Here is a 16462-nt window from a genome sequence, read left to right as displayed (position 1 = left end):
TGCTGTCTTCCCTGCCCTTGCCTGCTGGCCAAGATTGCTCTGTGCAGCTGACCCCGGGCATGGGTGGGCCTTTGGGGCTCATACCTTGAAACGTTCCTGTTCAATGCGTAGCTCATCCACTTTGGTCTTCAGCCGCTTGTTTTCCTGCTGGAGTCTTTCTGCCAATCCCTGGAGGTGGCTGCAGAGGAAGCTTCCTTCAGCAAATTGGCCCAGTGGGGTCGAGGCCAGGGGCTGGAGAGGGTCCTTCCTGCAGGGGGCTCTTCCCAGCTGCAGCTGAACTCGGGCCCAGAAGTGGCTGCTCCCTGCGGGGGCCAACACTCCCTTCTTTGGCCCTGGGCCCTGAAGACTGGCAGCCTCTTGGCCATGACGGGGTCACAATACAGTTTTATATGCAGCTGGGAAATGGTCCCTCCCTGCCCACAAGGAACGTGCAGGCCCAATCCCTCCCTCCCAATCCCTCCAGGCTGTGCTTTTGCTTCTGCCACTAGGGCTGGAGACAACTGCCAGGTGAGCTCTTCAGAGGCAGGGCTGCTGTGCCTGGATTGTACTGCCACCCAGCTGTAGCCTGCTGGACAGGGACGGGCTGGGGGGGGGGTGTCAGTGCAGGCTGGCCTCAGTGTTAAGGCAGAAGACAGGAAATCCCCATCCCAAGTGGCTCCCAGGGAGGTCTCCAGAGCCCTTGTGGGGGATGACATTAAAGTAAATGCCTTTGGGCCACGCTCCAGCCTTCCTTTCCTTCCTCCTAGCCATTGCTGCTTCCATTGAGGTGACCATCAGAACAGCACGAGAAGCTGGGCCTTGTCTCCGCGCCCCTCTAGGCTGCCTTCTGCAAGGCACCTCGCTTCCTTTGCACCTTTGGAACCACAGAAGGCTTCACTATGGCAAGGCAAACCACTCAATGTGGGACGGGGGGGAGAGGGAGAAACCGCCCCATGGAGAGGGTGTGCCAGAGTGGGGGAAGCTCCTTGCCAGTGGCTACTCACCATAGCCTTGGCCAGGCCACTCGTAGGACCACAAGCCTCTCTGCTCCCCGGGGTTGTTGTGGACTCCCCCTTGGAGGGCAGCTGGCGCCTGGCTCCTGTCAGTCCCCCAAGGAAGACACTCCGCTGGAGCTGGGAGTCGAGCAGGGGAAGGCCTTTCCCTACCAGGGCTTCTGGAAGCCCCTCTGGAGGCACTGTGGGGCAAGGGGAGCCATTCTGGTGTGGCAGGCAGCTATCTGGGAGCCAGGGTGCTGGCCAGGAACCTTGGTGGCCCCTATCCGGTGCCCTGTTTCCCAGCAAGGGCAGGGAGCGCACTCCAGGGAGACATTGGCTGCACTCACTCTCTTTCGCCAGTCAGCTGGGCAATTTGTTTGATCTGGTTCCGGAGCTTGTGGCCTAGCTTCTCATCCATTTGCCTGCCAAGAAAGATGGAGGAGTTGGGATAGGAGGAAGCCCTTCCGAGTAGCCCTCTGGCTCCTGTGCCCCCCTCCCCAGGGCAGAGATGAGCCTGGGGAGGCTGCTTCAGTCCTTCCCTGGCTCTGTGTCCTCCCAGAAGCCTTTCTGTCTGGGACCCCCTCTGATCCTTCTGGGTTGAGTGGCAAGCAAGGGACCTCCCTGCCAGCTCCTGGCTCACTTACTGCTCTGGCGAGAGACACTGCAGCTGGTCCTTGTAGCCTACCACTCACTTTTGTTCTTGGATCCACCTCCTGATGTTGGCCTCCACCAGCTGACTCTCCTGGAACAGGTGCTGTGCAACGTCACGCTCTCCCTCCAGAGTTTTCACCTGGCCCAGAAGATGAGGAGTCACAAGGCTGGCCCTGGCAGGGAGTCCCAGGGGGGTCCCAGTGCTTCACCTGGGACCTCTGCGAGCGCACCAGAGTGTCTCCTGGCTGGCCCAGCCAAGCACCTGAGCGCCAGACCTCTAGGGAAGAAGAAGGACGCGAGGCCAGCCAGGAAGATGCTGACGGATTTGGCCAGTGGGATAGGGCTGACATAGGGAGAGGCCACTTCACGCAAGCACTCTACCCCCCCACTCCTGCTCTCAGTGCCCCCTCTGCCCGGTAGCTGAGGCTGAGAGGGGCTGGCCTGTGGGCCTACAGCTACCCTCCCCAACCACAGGGCTCCCGCTGTGGACCTCCCACCCCAGCATGACACTGGCTGGCTGACCCCACAGCCTCTGTCCAGTCGTGCTTGGAGCTGGCTCCCAGCAGATTGGGAAGGAAAGGCCTGCAGAAGGCACCAGATGTGCGTGAGAAGACTGCTTCCCTCCCCCTCCCCAGCTTCTGCTGCCCATCCTGCAGCCCTTTTCACAACCAAAGAAGCCCCCGGGAGAGGGACGGCAGGGCCCACCTCTTCTGCTGCCACGTGCCATTTCCCTTCCAGCGTGGCAATCTCCACCTTGAGCACCACCAGCTCCTCATCTTTGTCTGCCAGGATCTGGTCTGCCCTGTGGTGCTTGTCCTGCCAGTGCTGGACTTCACTGGCCAGCTCCCCTAGCTGCTCCCGAGTGCTGCGAACCTGTTGCAAGAAGAGCTGGGTGAGGGCTCACGCAGCTCTGCCTGGCAGGGAAGGCAATGCCCTGCACCGCCGGCTGTGCTCACCTCCTCCTCCCGCTGCCTCTGCAGGGTTTGAAACTGACTCCTCAGCTGCTGGGCCTGCTCCCGGTAGGCGGTGAGCTCTTCTTCCAGGTGGGCCACCTTGTGCTGGCTGAGCTGGAGGTCAGCCTGTAGGCGGAACACCTCCCGACTTCTCTCTTGTAGCTGCCAAGGAGGAAGGGGAGGGGGGGTGTTGGGATGTAATGGGAAGGCCTGGTGGGCCCTCTGAAGTGCCAGCCCCAGGCTGAGTTATGCCCTACCTGCTCCAGGGCTTCCTTCTGGCTGGCCTGGCAGGAGGCCACCTGCTGCTGGAGGGTCCGTGCAAGGGCCTGGGTGTGGCCACTCTGTTGCTCCCTCTCCTGCATGGCTTGCAGCTCAGTGTGCAGCTGGGACAGAGCTGCCTCCTGCTGCAGTCCCTGGGAGAGACCACACAAGCTGTTGGCCTGCTGTGCTGGTGCCCAGGAATGAAATAGGCCACATGGCGGGAATGTCTCACCTCGGCCGTCTGCTGCTGTAGCTTGAACTGCAAGTGCTTGAGGTTCCTTCGGGCCACTTCCAGTTGAGTTGTGTGCTGCCTCAGCTGCTCTTGCAAGACCCGGTTCTCTGCCTCCTGCACCATTGCGGTGGACTGCAGGTGCTGCGCCCTCTGCTGTTGTTCCTGCCACTGCAAAGACCTGTGCCCATCAACCTTGCTGGAATCCTGGGCTCCTAGCCTCCCTGCCCTGTAGCTGACCCTTTGCTCCCCGCAATTGTCGCTGCAGGGGTGGGAGCTCCTGAGCCCGCCCTTGGCCTCCTTTGCCCAGTGCTTCTGCCAGCTCCCCTCTGTGCTCAGCATTTCCCAGGGGAGCCGGCAGACCTTTCCTACCCGCTGCTGCAGGCCCTTCAGCCTCTCTCGGCTGTTCTCCAGTCTCCTCTCCAGCTGGGCAGCTGCCTGCCGGTGTTGTGTGGCCTCTTGCACTGCTGCCTGGCACTGCTGCTTGGACTGGCTCAGCTCTTCCGTCAGCTCCTCCAGCAGGCCTCTGGGAGGCAAACCAGGGCTCAGGTGATCTTGAGCAGACAGCGACCTGTCCTCAGGGGCCCAACCCTGCTGCCCTCATGGCCTGGCTGTACCTCTTCTGCTCCAGCTCCACTTCGGCTCCAGTGGCCCTGTCCTTGAAAAGCCGGAGCTCTGCCTCTATCCGCTGTGCTGCCTGCATGTGATGTAGGCTTTCCGCCACACGCTTGCTCAGCTCCTCCTGAGCATGACAGAGTCTGCTCTGGGCAAGCAGCACCAGCTCTTTCTGCTGTAGCAGCTCCTGGGCTAGAGTGGGGGAGAAGGGATGAAGCAAGGCAAGGCTCTTGTGGGTGCCCACTGTGGCAGCTAATGGCAGGTAGGGGGGCAGGAGAAGTGGCGAGGTAGAGAGTGGGAGCTTTCCTGCTCTGCCAAAGCTGGGGGGAGGGCAGCATTTCAAGGCTTCCCAGTGGGCTTCTCGATCCCTTCCCACTGTTGTCCCTTAGCACAGATGATGCAGTTTCATCCTGTACTTTCTTACAGTTCTTGAGCTGCTTGAAGCAGCAAGCGGAAAGGCAGGCTAGAAAGCTGCAGCCCAGCAGTGCATCATCTGCACCTTCCACCTGCCTCATCTCCTGGGACTTCTGAAGACATGCAGAGCCACAGTTTGTAGGGGAAAGTGGGCAGGCAGGAGGGCTCCCCACAGCCCCCAAACTAGGACCTAGCCTGGTTTGTGATCCAGGGGTCATTCCTGCAGGCCTCATGTTGACCACCTGGCCTATGCCTCCCTTAAGGGGGCCAGCCTCAGTGGACTCTGCAGCGCGGGCAGCAGCAGCCACCAAAAATCAGAGACACTCTGAAATGAAAACTTGACATATTCCCACACCAAGGGTCAGGGTTAGACAGAGTCAGATACAAGCTCCTTGTGCTCACAGCCAGCTGTGTAGTGAACACACCTGTGCACACATCTGGACAGCCAGGCCTTCAACGTCTAAGAGCCTCGTCCTGTGTGCTGCCTCTCCAATGCTAAGATGCGCAATATAGAAACACTCAAATGTGCCACGGCAGTGATCTCTCCGTAATGCACGCTCACAAAAGGCCAAGCAGCTCATGGATTTGAAAAGGCAAAATCCTTTTTGTCACGCCTAAGCCATGTTTCTGAACTTGATCAGGAAGCACCCCAGTCTTCCTCCTCTTTGCTGGCTCCAGGCAGCTATGGCTGATGTCCCGAAGTAGGAACATAAACCAGAAGAGACATTTCACTCGTGTGCATGTGTGTGCGCGTGGGGGCACTGGGCTCCCTCTCTGGCCCTCCTGTGGGCTCTTGGCAGCATCTTTGTGTTCTCCAGGTGTTACTTTGGCTAAAATACTGAGATGCAGCCATTGTAGGGTTGATTCTTTGCTCATCAAAACATCTTCCCTTCTCTGTAAAATGAGAATCTCTTAGATTTATATGGATTCTCTTCTACTGTTGCTCCCCCTGCAGATTGATGCCATCAGTCAGTTGGACATCAGTCATGCTGCGGGTTTCCCCACGGCAGGCTGCAGAAAATTATACTGCCCTGCAGACCAGGACGAGGCCCTTCCTGATGAGAGCCCTGCAGCAGACAGGCAGGCAGGCAGGCAGGCTGCAGATGCCCCAGTGGGCCAGTGGGATGGTGCTCACTTTCTACTCTCCATTGCACACGTGCTCAGTGGTTTGTGAACCTCTCTGGTTCATAAGCTTCCCACTGGGGCAGAGGTGGATAGGCTCTCCCTAACCCTAACCCTAGCTGCACTCCAGCAAGTTCCACTCTTTCCAATCCCCTCCTTACCGGCTCCTTGCTCTTGTGCCTGGCTCTCCTGCAAGCCATGCTGCAGGGCCTGAGCTTCTGCACGCAAAGCGGCACACTCCCTGTGGCTCTGCTGCAGCTCCTCTTGGATGCTTTGCAGGCTGGCCTCCAGTTGCTGGGCCCCAACCTGCTGCTGGGCCACCTCCTGCTCCTTCTCCTGCAGGGCACTGCGGGCATGCATCGTCTCCAGCTGAGCCTCACTTAGGGCCTCATCCTTCTCCAGGATAGCCTGGGGGAGGAAAGAACATTTAGGAGAGCCTGCAGCCCCTTCCCTGCAGAGGCTGTGGAACTGCCACCCCGCCTCACCTGTTCCTTCTGGGCACACCGGTGCCAGCTCTGCTGCAGCTCTGCCTCCAGCCGCTGCACCTGCTGCTGCTGCTCTGCTGCTTTCAGCTGCTGCCTTTCCCGCTCGGCTGCTGTCTCTAGCCACAGGTTCTGGATAGCCAGCTCCAGGTGAGCCGCCTCTGAAAGAAGGCCCCGTCACAGTAAGGAGGGCAGCCGTGTAACTCTCCTCTCCTGTCCTGCTGAGGCAGCCAAGGCCAGGGAAGCAGCTCCCCTTGCCCGGACCTTCCGTGGCTCTTTGCTTCTGCTCGGAGACTCTGGCCAGCTCCCACTTCAAGTCCTGGACAAGAGCCTGGTACTCCTCTGCCTGCTGCTGGTACTCTGACCTCTTGCCTTCCACCTGCAGGAGCTTCTAGAAAGAGAGATGCAAGCCCAAGTCAGCCACCCATCCCAGCAGCTCTCCTTCCCCCCCGCCCCCGGGGCAGCAGGGCCTACCTGCCTGAGGGTCTCAGCCTCGATGACTTGGCTCTCATAGCAGCTGTTGGAGTAGGCGTGAGCCAACTGGTATCCCGAGAAGTCCTTCTGCAAGGCAGCCAATGCCTCCTCATGATCTAGAACCTGAAGTGGCAAGTGGGTGAACACCATTCTCCCTGAAAGGGCACGCTCCCTTCCCTGCCCATGAGCCCTCAGCAAGGACCTTGGTATGGTTGATGGCCAGCTGCTCCCGCAGCTCCTGGATAGTCTCTTCGTGCTGTTGGCCCCGGGCCCGCTCTTCCTGGGCCCCCTGCAGCTCCTGGGCCAGTCGGGCAACAGTGTCCTTGGCTTGGGCCAGCTGGTGGCACCTGCTCCTCAGCTCCTCTTGCAGGCTCAGCACCTTCAGGGCTGCCTCTTCCCTCGCCTTGGCCTGGAACACAGCATCCGCAGCTCAGAGCGGCAGTGGCAGCCAGCAGGCCCATGTTGCCTCACCCCACCCTCCTTCCTGAGGCCGCACCTGGCCAGTAAGCTCCTCTGCCAGCTGCAGCTGCCGCCTCTCCAGCTCTCCGGCTCTGCCCAGCAAGGCCTGGTACTTCTTTTTGTAGAGGCCTAGCACCCCCTCAAGAAGGCCCACGCGGTGCTTGGCCTGGGTGAGCTGTTCCTGCCGGTGCCGCTCCCGCTCCCGTTGTTGGGAGAACTCCAGCTCCTGGGTCCCTTCCTCATAGCAGAAGAGCTGGAAGGGCAGAGGGAGAGGCAAGGAAGGGCAGGGTAGGGCAGGGCAGGGCAGGGTGCTCACCTCCTCCCAGCCTGTGCCTCCGGGTCTCACCTGGTCCTTGAGAAGCTGGCAGTGCTGCTGCAAGAGGTCCAGGCTCTGCTTCTCCATGGGGTGCTCATGGTCTTGCAGCGGGCTGTGCGGTCCCTGCTTGCAGCCCACGCAGGTACCCAGCTCCTGGAGGGGCTGGAACTTGTCTCCCAGTTGATCCACTCCTGCCTGGCAGGCCAGCTGGCTGGAGCACAATTCCCCTGGCAGCTGCTCCAGGGGGACAGCCTTGGCCCAGCTCTGCAAGCAGCACAGCAGAGGAGGTCAGCTCCCACATAGCTCCAAGAGCTGTACAGCTGCTATGCTGCCCACCACAGAGCAAGCCACAGCTAGAAAGAGGTGCGCTGGCTTTTCTGAGGCCAGATGGCAGGTCCAAGGGGGCTACCTTCCTCCCACTGCAGCACCAGTTTCCTCTCTGATGGGCTGTGCTGAGACACGCCCCCCCGGGGTGGGCTGACCTGGTGGAGGGAGGCCTCCTTCTCATACTGGACTGGACGGGTGATACGCATCTGCTCCACCATCCTTCTCTCTCGCAGGCTCCTCGTCAATGTGTCCTGCTGGGGTTGGTGCTCCCCGACAAAGCAGCTCCCCTCAGCCTCCTCCTGGATGAACTGCAGGCATCAGAGAGAGGAAGACAGTGTCCCCACAAGCCACGTTTGCTCCCCTCCCTGCCTGCAGAGGGCCTTCCTCCCTGGGATCCTTCCCTGTGGCCACTGGGTGCTAAGCCCGGTGGTGGGGGTGGTGAGTGGCCAGGGCAGATGTTGACCTGCAAACTCAACTCAGAAACACCATGGGTTCCAGCCTGCATTGTGTTGAGAGTCAAGGGGGCTTGTCCAGCTTTCGCTCTCTCTCCCTGTGCCCCCTCAGCTTACTGGGAGAAGAAATGAGAGAGTCCCCAAGGTCAACCTGTGTGGTGACCAAGCATGGTCCATGCCTAGAAGGGGGAAAAATGAGACAGCCATGTGTCTCCCAGCCCTGGGGATGCATTTCCTTCCACCAGTGTTTCACCCCCCTCTCTGCCCTCACGTGGGAGAAGACGGTGTGCCATAGCAGTGCCGTGTCCCAGCCCCACCACTCGCCACCCTTTCGCTGGCACTCACTGTCCTCCATAGCCTTCAGCCCCGTCTGCCTCAGTGACCCGACGACCATCAAGGACTTGGCAGGGAAGACATCTGTGGCCCAAGGGAATTCTAGAGATAATGCCTAGAACTCGGAACCTTAGGCAGTTCCTGCGGCGAAGGCAGCTCTGGCCACTCACGCATGCGGGGGAGGCACCTGCTCTTCCCTGGAGAGCGGCATTTCTTCCCATCAGCGATTCTGGGTCCTGCCTAGGCGCTGGCTGCAGCTGAGCTGAAAGGGAGCCAAGCCAAGCAGGTGGGATGCAGCTTCCACCAGGGGAGGCCTGCTTTTCAGGGGGAGCCATCCGGGAAACGGGCTGCCCGGTCTCAGGACACAGCCATTCCTCAGGCCTCCTGAGCCCTGAAGTCACTCCACAAGGCAGGTTTCTTTTGGAAGCCCAATAACCTTCCTCATCAGTAAGCTGTCTCTTCCCTACTCTCACAGGGTGTCAAGAAAGACACCCAGCCCATCTGTTTCCATGCAGAATTTGAGGGGACATCCTGAATTTACCTTAAGAAAAAGTAGAACAACACCTGGCCCATTCCCCCTACCCCACCCCCAAAAGATCCAGCATCCCCTGAGAGTAGCATTAACTTGAGAGGAAGCAGACTGGACCTTTTCCCATTTCTGGTCTCCTCAAGAACAGCGAGCAGCCAGGGAGGGGCCCAGAGGTGACAGGGGACCAATCGTTCTTTGGTTCCCAGGCAACTTGGCAGACCCCAAGAAAAGCCATCGGGATGGGGATGCCTGAGGGAGCTAGGCTGACGCCTTGGGGGGGCAGGGATTGTTGCTGCTGCTACTGCATCTGCCTGCTCTGACACATCGGCACTGGTGCTCTTGCTAGCTGGCCTCCCAAGAACAAGTTGTTAGCAATTAGGTTTTAATCCCATCCTCCCGGCCAGTGGCAGACCCAGCGGAGGATCAATAGTGTTTAGACAGCCCCAGCAAGCCCTTTCCCTTCCAAAGCTCCTGATCGATGGTGCCTCCTTCCCTCCCCTCCCACCCCTTGAAGCACAGGAGGCAAAACTGGGGAGCCAGCGATCTTGGCCTGATTGAGGCACAACAGCAGGCAGGCAGGAGGCCGAGGGCCAGGGTCAGGGCCAGACTTCATGTCCAACTTGTGAAGCCACCTTCTCAGATGTAGCTTCTGTAGCCCATGGGGTTCTGGTGTAGCCCGCATCAGTCATATCGGGAACTAATGGGGTGGGGGTGGTGTTTCCATTAGTGGCAGCCTGGCAGTGGCTCTCTGGGACAGGCAGAAGAGAGTGTTTTGCATCCCCTGCTATTAAATCCTTTCACCAGAGATCCCCTGCATGCCGCTGAGCCATGGCCCCGCTGCTAAGCACCAGCCTTTCTGGAGAGGGGAAGCTTTCTGAAGCCACGCAAGCATGAGGCAGGAGAGGCGGCCACCAGGGTCTCTGCTCTGATGATGAATGGATTAGCAGCTGGCAGTGCCTCTTCAGAACCACCCTGGCCCTTCGGTCAAATCTGGGCAAAAGCCTGGCCACTTGGTACTGGATTCAGAAGCTAGAGGGGAGTTGAACATGGCTGATGCAGACAAGCCACTAGCCCAAGGTCTAGGCCTTCGTAATATACAAGGATACCCAACACTGGAGCACACCCCCTCCCCTGCCGACAAAGCCCCTAAGCAAGAGAAGTCCCTCCCCACTTCTCCCTATAATATCCGCCTGTTTGAATGCGGTCCTTTCCTTGACTCTCTTACCCCAAACTCAACCAAGGCCACATTCTTGGTTCCTCTCTGCTGCCATGACAGCTGAAGCACAGTGAAAAAGTAGAGAGCTTTCAGCTGCCGCCTTCCCCAGCACACAAGAGGGATGAAGAGCCAGTGTCAATGGAGGCAGGACAGGCAGCAAGACTCCCATGGGAGGCCACAAGCCCTCTGGGGCAGAGATGATGTCACACTGTCATTTGGGGCAGCTATTGGCAGGTTGAGCCTCTTGTGGCACAGGGTGGTAAGGCAGCCAACATGCTGTCTGAAGCTCTGACCATGAGGCTGGGAGTTCAATCCCAGCAGCTGGCTCAAGGTTGACTCAGCCTTCCATCCTTCCGAGGTCGGTAAAATGTGTACCCAGCTTGCTTGCTGGGGGGGTAGAATGGTAATGACTGGGGAAGGGAATCGCAAAACCACCCTGTATTGAGTCTGCCAAGAAAATGCTGGAGGGCATCACCCCAAGGGTCAGACATGACTCGGTGCTTGCACAGGGGATACCTTGACCTTTACCTTTTTACCGGCAGTTAAGAGCCTACTTGGGTCAAAACCTCCCACCCATTGGTTGGCCTGCCAAGCCATTCCATCCTGGCTGCAGTGCTGCCCTGACTTCTCCTCAGCATCCCCTCTGCACTTCTTCAAGCTCAATGTGAACAGGAGAGTGCCAGGAGACAGCAGGGCCCACTCGGCCTCCTTCCTACTCAACAGAGCCCCTGCGGTGGGTGCTGATGGAGCCAGCCTCCTTATGACCACTTCCTGACTCAGGAATGGAGTGGGTGTTGCCCCAGCACTGACAGACGGGAGACAAAACGTATCTACTTAGGGTGCCGTGATGTGCGGAGGATCTCATAAGCTGTGTGTGTTCTGCATTGCCATGTCTGTGTGGAAAGAGAAATCTGTAGGGGCAAATGGCCAGCCACGGGCTGGACTTTGGCTGCCCCTGCTCCCACGAGGGGAGGGGGTTCTGGCAGGCGGGGTGGAATACGGGCCCCCCCAGGCTGGGGGATTTGCATGCGTGCAGGCTCAAGGATGGAAGGCACTGGATCCACCACAGTTCTGTCCTTCCCGCAGCCCCACAAGACAGGCAGAGGCTCTGGGTGAGCCAGAACTCTTCATCCTCTGTCAAGAGGACCACGCCACCAAGCAGAGGCTCTTTAGAGTTTGCAAATATGCAAAATTAAGCGCACATGCAGACCTCATTAACATCCACCTCCAACATCATTAAGATGTTTCCAAGAAAATTAATTGAGAGACTCATTAAAAATAAATTAAGAAAAATGTGTTGCTGAGCCCTTGTGCAGGCCTCGTAAATCACAGCTCCAGGCTCCAGGCCGCTGCACAGACAATTAACGCTAGCCAATTTGTTTTATCCTGACTGAGAAAATTAGAAAGCAGATGTGGAGATTAGATTAGGGGCGTCTGTCAAGCAGAACTCGGAGTGCATATTTTAGGATACAAAATTGAATAGAGGGAGCAATAAAAGCCTGGGGGGGCATCAGTCAGCAGGGGGCCAAGGGGCCAAAGCTGGAGAGGCCTCAGCCCCCTCCCCTGGCCGCTGCCACCACCATCAGGCTCTTAACACCCAGAGGCTGCAGAAAGGCCCCAGTGAGTGATTGGAGGGCCCAGCTAGTCCAAACTTGCAAAAACGACTGTCCACAAGCCAAGCCAAGCTTGCTCCCCTCTGAAAGTTATGAGGAGTGGGCACAGATATCACTTTTCTTGCTGTACTGTTCCTCAAGCACATCTACGCACCATCAGCCTGCCAGTCTGGGGAATGAGTCTTGGGTCTGCCAAGGTTGCATTTAGCTTTAAACCAAAGGAAGGAAGTGGCTCAGAGCAGGGACGGAACAAGACTGGCTCCCAGCCAAATCTCACTGGCACCACCAGGTGGACCAGGTGGGCAGCAAAGGGGTCTGCTGCATGCCACAGGGTGGCTGTCACCACAATCTCCCGATGGACCTTTGGACATGTCAAGCACCCCTCTCCCACCCAGCTTAGTCTCCCTGGGACCAGAGAATCCCATCCTGTGTTCCAGTATGAATCCTTGGAGTGCCAACTCCTGGGGAGAGGTCCTTCTAGAGGAAACCCAAGCTGCTTCTGCTGTCCTACCTGCTGCTTCTGAAGCTAAGAGTCCTTCCCTCAGAGGACAACCCCAGTAGCCTTGCTTGGATACAGGCCAAGAGCCAGGAGACCGCACATGTGTGTGTGTGTGTGTGGGGGGGAGCACTTTCAGGGAGCAGCAGATGTTTTGCAGACTCCCAGTCTGCTGCAAAGAGTTGTCTGATCTAGGTCAAAAGCAGCCACCACCTAGGAAGACCCAAGACAGGCCCCGTGAAGCAGAGACAGCCAGGCACAGAAGGAGGAAAGTGAGGCATCAGCTGGTAACACCAGCTAGCAGCAGGAGCAGGAAACAAGCAGCCAGAGGAAGATGGGTTAATTGCGGAGAACCCAAGGAAGGAGAAGCTGGAAAGAGCTAAGGCCTTTAGCAAGGGGAGGCATCCCAAGGACAAGAGGGCATCAAGGCAGAGGAATCAATACTGATGGACTAATTAAGAAGAAAACCCCACCACAGATCACTAGTGTCAAACGGCATCCACCCAAGAACACAATTGGGGTGGGTGGGAGAAAAGACAGTTGAGGAATCCCAGAAGGAAGCCTCAGGCGAGCAGGTAGGAAGCAAAGAAGCCCTCTGAGGTTCTCATGTGCAGAAAAGGCCAGCTTGTTTCCTGCCAAGCAGATGTTGCCCCCACTCAGACCCTGCCCCCCCCCTTCTGCCTGCTGTGGCTGAGGACTCCTGGTATGCCAAAGACTTTACCATCTCTTGTGCATGAACAAGCTGGCGGGGGGGGGGGGAACCAGGTCCTGGAGGAAGGGGAAAAGAAGTTGCTATTTGCTAGAGTGCCTGATTTGGGTACCACCATGAACCCCGGTTCGACGAGATAAAAAACTTCCTAAAGCCAGTAGACCTTAAATGTCAACACAGTAGAAGGTGGCGGGGAAGCATGAAAATTTCTGACCTGTTCTCAGCACACACAGTTTTTAATTTGTACATGGTGGGCAGCCAGAAACACCTACAGGTCCCTGGGAAGCTATCCTGCAGTACAGTGGTCCCCAACCCCCGGTCCAGGGACCGGGACTGGTTCGTAAATCAGTCGGTACCAGGCCGCGGCTCCTCCTCGTCCTCCTCCCTGGCTGCTGTCCTGCCACTTTGCCGCCGGCTCAGCTTTGGTGCTCTCCGGCGGCCGCCATGGCTGGGGCTCCCCCTTGGTGTCGCACAGCTGCTGCTGACAGCGCCCCCCAGCAGGCGGCGGGAAGTCAGGGGCGCTGGTGGGAAAACAAGTGGAGCAGGGGCTCAGGCAAAAGACTACACCCCTCAGCAAAAGACTACACCCCCCGCCCCGGGCCTCAGTAAAACTGTCAAGTGTTGACTGGTCCCCGGTGATAAAAAGGTTGGGGACCACTGTTGCAGTAGACACAAGGGCTCTCTCCTGAAGAGGAAGCCGGTTAAAAAAAATATCATGGAGAGAAAGCAGCATTCCCGCCTCCAAGATCACTGAAACTCAACCCTGGAACTCCAAGGATCTTCTGCACTGGCACTGGCACTGGCAGAAGGCCTGACTACCTCTTGGAAGCAGTAGTCATCGATATGGTGAATACCCTTAGATGTGTGTTTGGAGGTCATAAGGACATCAGAAGGGCCCTGCTGGACAAGACCAGGGAGGGTCTGTCCAGTCCAGCCTCCTGTCTCACACAGGGGCCAGCCAGTTCCCCTGGAGGTCCAACAACAGAGCAGAGAGGCTGAGGCCTTCCCCTGAGGTTGCCTCTTGACTCTGGGACACAGTCCTGCTTCCCTCCTTCCTTCCCTCCCTCCCACACACACATAGGTATTGCCTCTGGCAACCTTTGCTGACTTCTGGCCCGGGTTCTGGCCCGCAACTTCAAAACAAGGCTCCAGTTATTATGGACAGAACATCTCCAAAGGGGATGGATTGAAGGCCCCTCTCTGCAAATGTCTTGTGTGATGATGCAGTTGTGTACCTCCCCCCCTGACTGCCAGAAAAAAGGGGAGAAAGAGGCTTTGTGCCTGGCTGGCCATCTTTGCAGGATTCAGGCCAGTCTTCGACTTCCGATACCAGGTGGTGGAGACGGCAGCAGCAGCAACAGCAGCTGCAGACAACTCCGGGTTGCACACAGGATCGGGGTCGCAGCTCTAGAAATGGACAGCAGGGGGCACCCTCAGCCTTTGAGTGGTGCCCTTAACACCCCCCCATCTACAGCGTAATTCCAAAATGGTTGCTTTTTGAAAATTCACCTTGATTATCAGACATTAAAAGTGACTCATCCCACAGTGACTGGCAGAGGGACAGGATCAGTCATTAGACAATGAGGAACGGGATATATTAACAGTGTCAATTAAACACCTTTGCCACACAAATAAAACAAGAAAAGCATAAACTGTTATTGCTATTGTTATTGCAAATGATTCAAAATCCTTATGATAAGCAAAAACAGGTCTTCATACAAGAATCACTGGACAGCTGAAGGGCTTTGAACATAGAAGTGAAACTGATGTCACAAACCCTTTATGATCTGCAAATACTGACTGTTATACCACAAATTGAAGATGGCAAAACAACAGAAAGAACCGATGCAATTGCTGAGGGAAAGACAGAATGCGGTGGCCTCCAAATGGACATTGAGAACTGGCATTTCATCCCTTCAAAAGGGTGCTTTTCAGCTGCTCTGGTCAGTTTCAGAGGGAGTTGGGTCAATTTAAGGATTTTTAAAAAACTCGGGCTGTGTTGTTTTGTGTTCCTTTCCATTCAAGGAACTGAACCAGGGAGATTTACAGGGAAGGTGCTTCCTGTGCTGCCACAATAGGGCCATTGTGTAATTTTAGCAAACCTTGGATGCTACCCCCCACGCCACAAGTGACGTTCCCACCCCAATTGAGAAAAATTGCGATTTTTGTTGTAGCTGTAGCATAAATATGCTGGAGGGAAAAAAAGGTGTGTTTGGCAGGCACAGAATCCCAAAATCCAGGGGATGAAAGGTTTGCTTCTTGGATTCTCTGCAGGAAGCTGTGTGTGTATAACAGGCCTTAGTAGTCAGGGCATGAGAGGATGGTTGGGTACCTCTTATGGGTTATGAATGGCTCTAAGTAGCTGGAATAAAGGGACTGTTCTTTCTCAGAACACTGGAGCTAGTATTATTGCACCTGTTCATAAATGATTAAGATCTGAGTGGGAACAGCATGGTGGCCAAGTGACACCAAATTATTTAGGATGCGGCAAACAAAAGTGGATTGTGAAGAGCTGAAGGATAATTTCTCAAAATTGGGTGAATGGGCAACAAGGTGGGGAATAAATTCTGTTTGTAAATGTAAGGATATGCACATTGGAACAAACATTTCCAACTTTAAAAATTTGCTGAAGGGAACAGAACTAGTGCAGAGTGGGAGGGAAAGATCTTGGGGTTGAAGTGGAAAACTCTGCCCAGCCAGTGTGAAGAAGGTGGTGAAGAAGCTGAACTCCATGATGGGGAGAAATACAGTCATGAATAAAAATGATACAGAGCCATGGTGTGGCCTCATTTGCAATACTGAGTTCTGTGTCTCAAAACAGATATTCCAGAGAAGAAACAGGAGAGAGGGTGGAAAGAGTGGACAGGAAAAAAATTCCCCTCTCCCAAAATACTCAGGACTACTAAGTGAAGGTTAATGGGACATCTAGTCAGTGCAGGCAAAGTAAATACTTTACTCAATGAGTAATTAAATTGTGGTATTCTTTGGCAGTGTACCTAATAATGACTGTGTACTTATAGGTGGCTTTGAGATGAGTTAGATGGATCCCTGGAGGAGAGGTTCACCAATGGCTCCTTGTCATGGTGTCTAGGTGGCACCTCTGCCTCCAGAGCCAATCAGCCTCTGAATAACCAGGGTGAGGACACAACAGCCGCAGAAAGCCTGAGCCTCTCTCTAGGGCCCATTTCAGAACCCAGAAGGACAGCTGGTTGGCCAGTGCCAAAAAAATCCACATGAATAGATGGACATTTGGCCACTGGTGCAAATGAGGGCTTCTGCCAGCCAACGAACTAACCAATCAAAGGAACCTGTTAAGGTCCAACCCAATCGCTCTGCTTTGAGCCAATCCGATTGGTCTGCTTAGGGCCAATCCAATTGTTCTGCTTAGGGCCAATCAGAGGCAGCTTTGGGCTGCCTGAAAAGTATAAAAGTGCATGAGTTTGCCTGTTTTTCTCTGTTCAGTATTTGGAGTTTGTTGCTGGAGTTGCTTAATAAAAAGAGTTGTCCTGAAGAATTGGAGTCTGTGTTCACTGAGCCTGCAGACTTAATACCCACTCAGCCTGGGCTTTCTGCCTCGCCCCCCCCGCACCCTCAGCAGGAGGGACAGCTGCTCCTGGGAGCAGAGCTGAATGGCGCCCTTCTTACCTGTCCAAGGGACTCCTCCTGCCATGGGCTGACGGCTTCTGGGGCTTGGCTGCATCCCTGCTCCTCTTCCGCCTGCATCTCCCTCTACACTGGAGTGCCCCACTATTGACCTGCCAAGGGAAAGAAGAAAAGAGACAATGGCAGGAACAACAAAAATTATGTGGGGCGGGGACTTGGACTCCAAACCCCTCA

At 56.2% G+C, this 16462-nt stretch overlaps 1 protein-coding gene across 6 annotated transcripts in view; it reads right to left on the bottom strand.

Annotated features, from left to right (window-relative positions):
• Positions 1-16462, bottom strand: part of PMFBP1 (polyamine modulated factor 1 binding protein 1) — a 38444-nt gene that overhangs the window by 1432 nt on the left and 20550 nt on the right. For 2 of the 6 annotated variants that reach the window (XM_077309709.1, XM_077309713.1), the window contains exons 2-19: positions 16271-16380; positions 7433-7585; positions 6981-7214; positions 6672-6887; positions 6378-6584; positions 6176-6298; positions 5966-6092; positions 5705-5862; positions 5381-5627; positions 3686-3875; positions 3441-3594; positions 3072-3239; positions 2836-2991; positions 2582-2740; positions 2331-2498; positions 1667-1764; positions 1322-1396; positions 85-178 (exon numbers count right to left, since the gene is read on the bottom strand). In XM_077309709.1, the coding sequence (XP_077165824.1) occupies positions 85-178; positions 1322-1396; positions 1667-1764; positions 2331-2498; positions 2582-2740; positions 2836-2991; positions 3072-3239; positions 3441-3594; positions 3686-3875; positions 5381-5627; positions 5705-5862; positions 5966-6092; positions 6176-6298; positions 6378-6584; positions 6672-6887; positions 6981-7214; positions 7433-7585; positions 16271-16348 (2805 nt within the window). In that variant the 5' untranslated portion in view covers positions 16349-16380. Of the gene's footprint in view, positions 1-84; positions 179-983; positions 1175-1321; positions 1397-1666; positions 1765-2330; positions 2499-2581; positions 2741-2835; positions 2992-3071; positions 3240-3440; positions 3595-3685; positions 3876-5380; positions 5628-5704; positions 5863-5965; positions 6093-6175; positions 6299-6377; positions 6585-6671; positions 6888-6980; positions 7215-7432; positions 7586-7753; positions 7909-8074; positions 9037-16270; positions 16381-16462 lie in introns of those variants that run through there. The other 4 variants (XR_013226475.1, XM_077309711.1, XM_077309710.1 and 1 more) reach the window with 4 other exon arrangements.

This window comes from Paroedura picta, chromosome 14, assembly GCF_049243985.1.
Source record: "Paroedura picta isolate Pp20150507F chromosome 14, Ppicta_v3.0, whole genome shotgun sequence".
Lineage (NCBI taxonomy): Eukaryota > Metazoa > Chordata > Lepidosauria > Squamata > Gekkonidae > Paroedura > Paroedura picta.
This window is presented reverse-complemented; position numbering and strand designations above follow the sequence as displayed.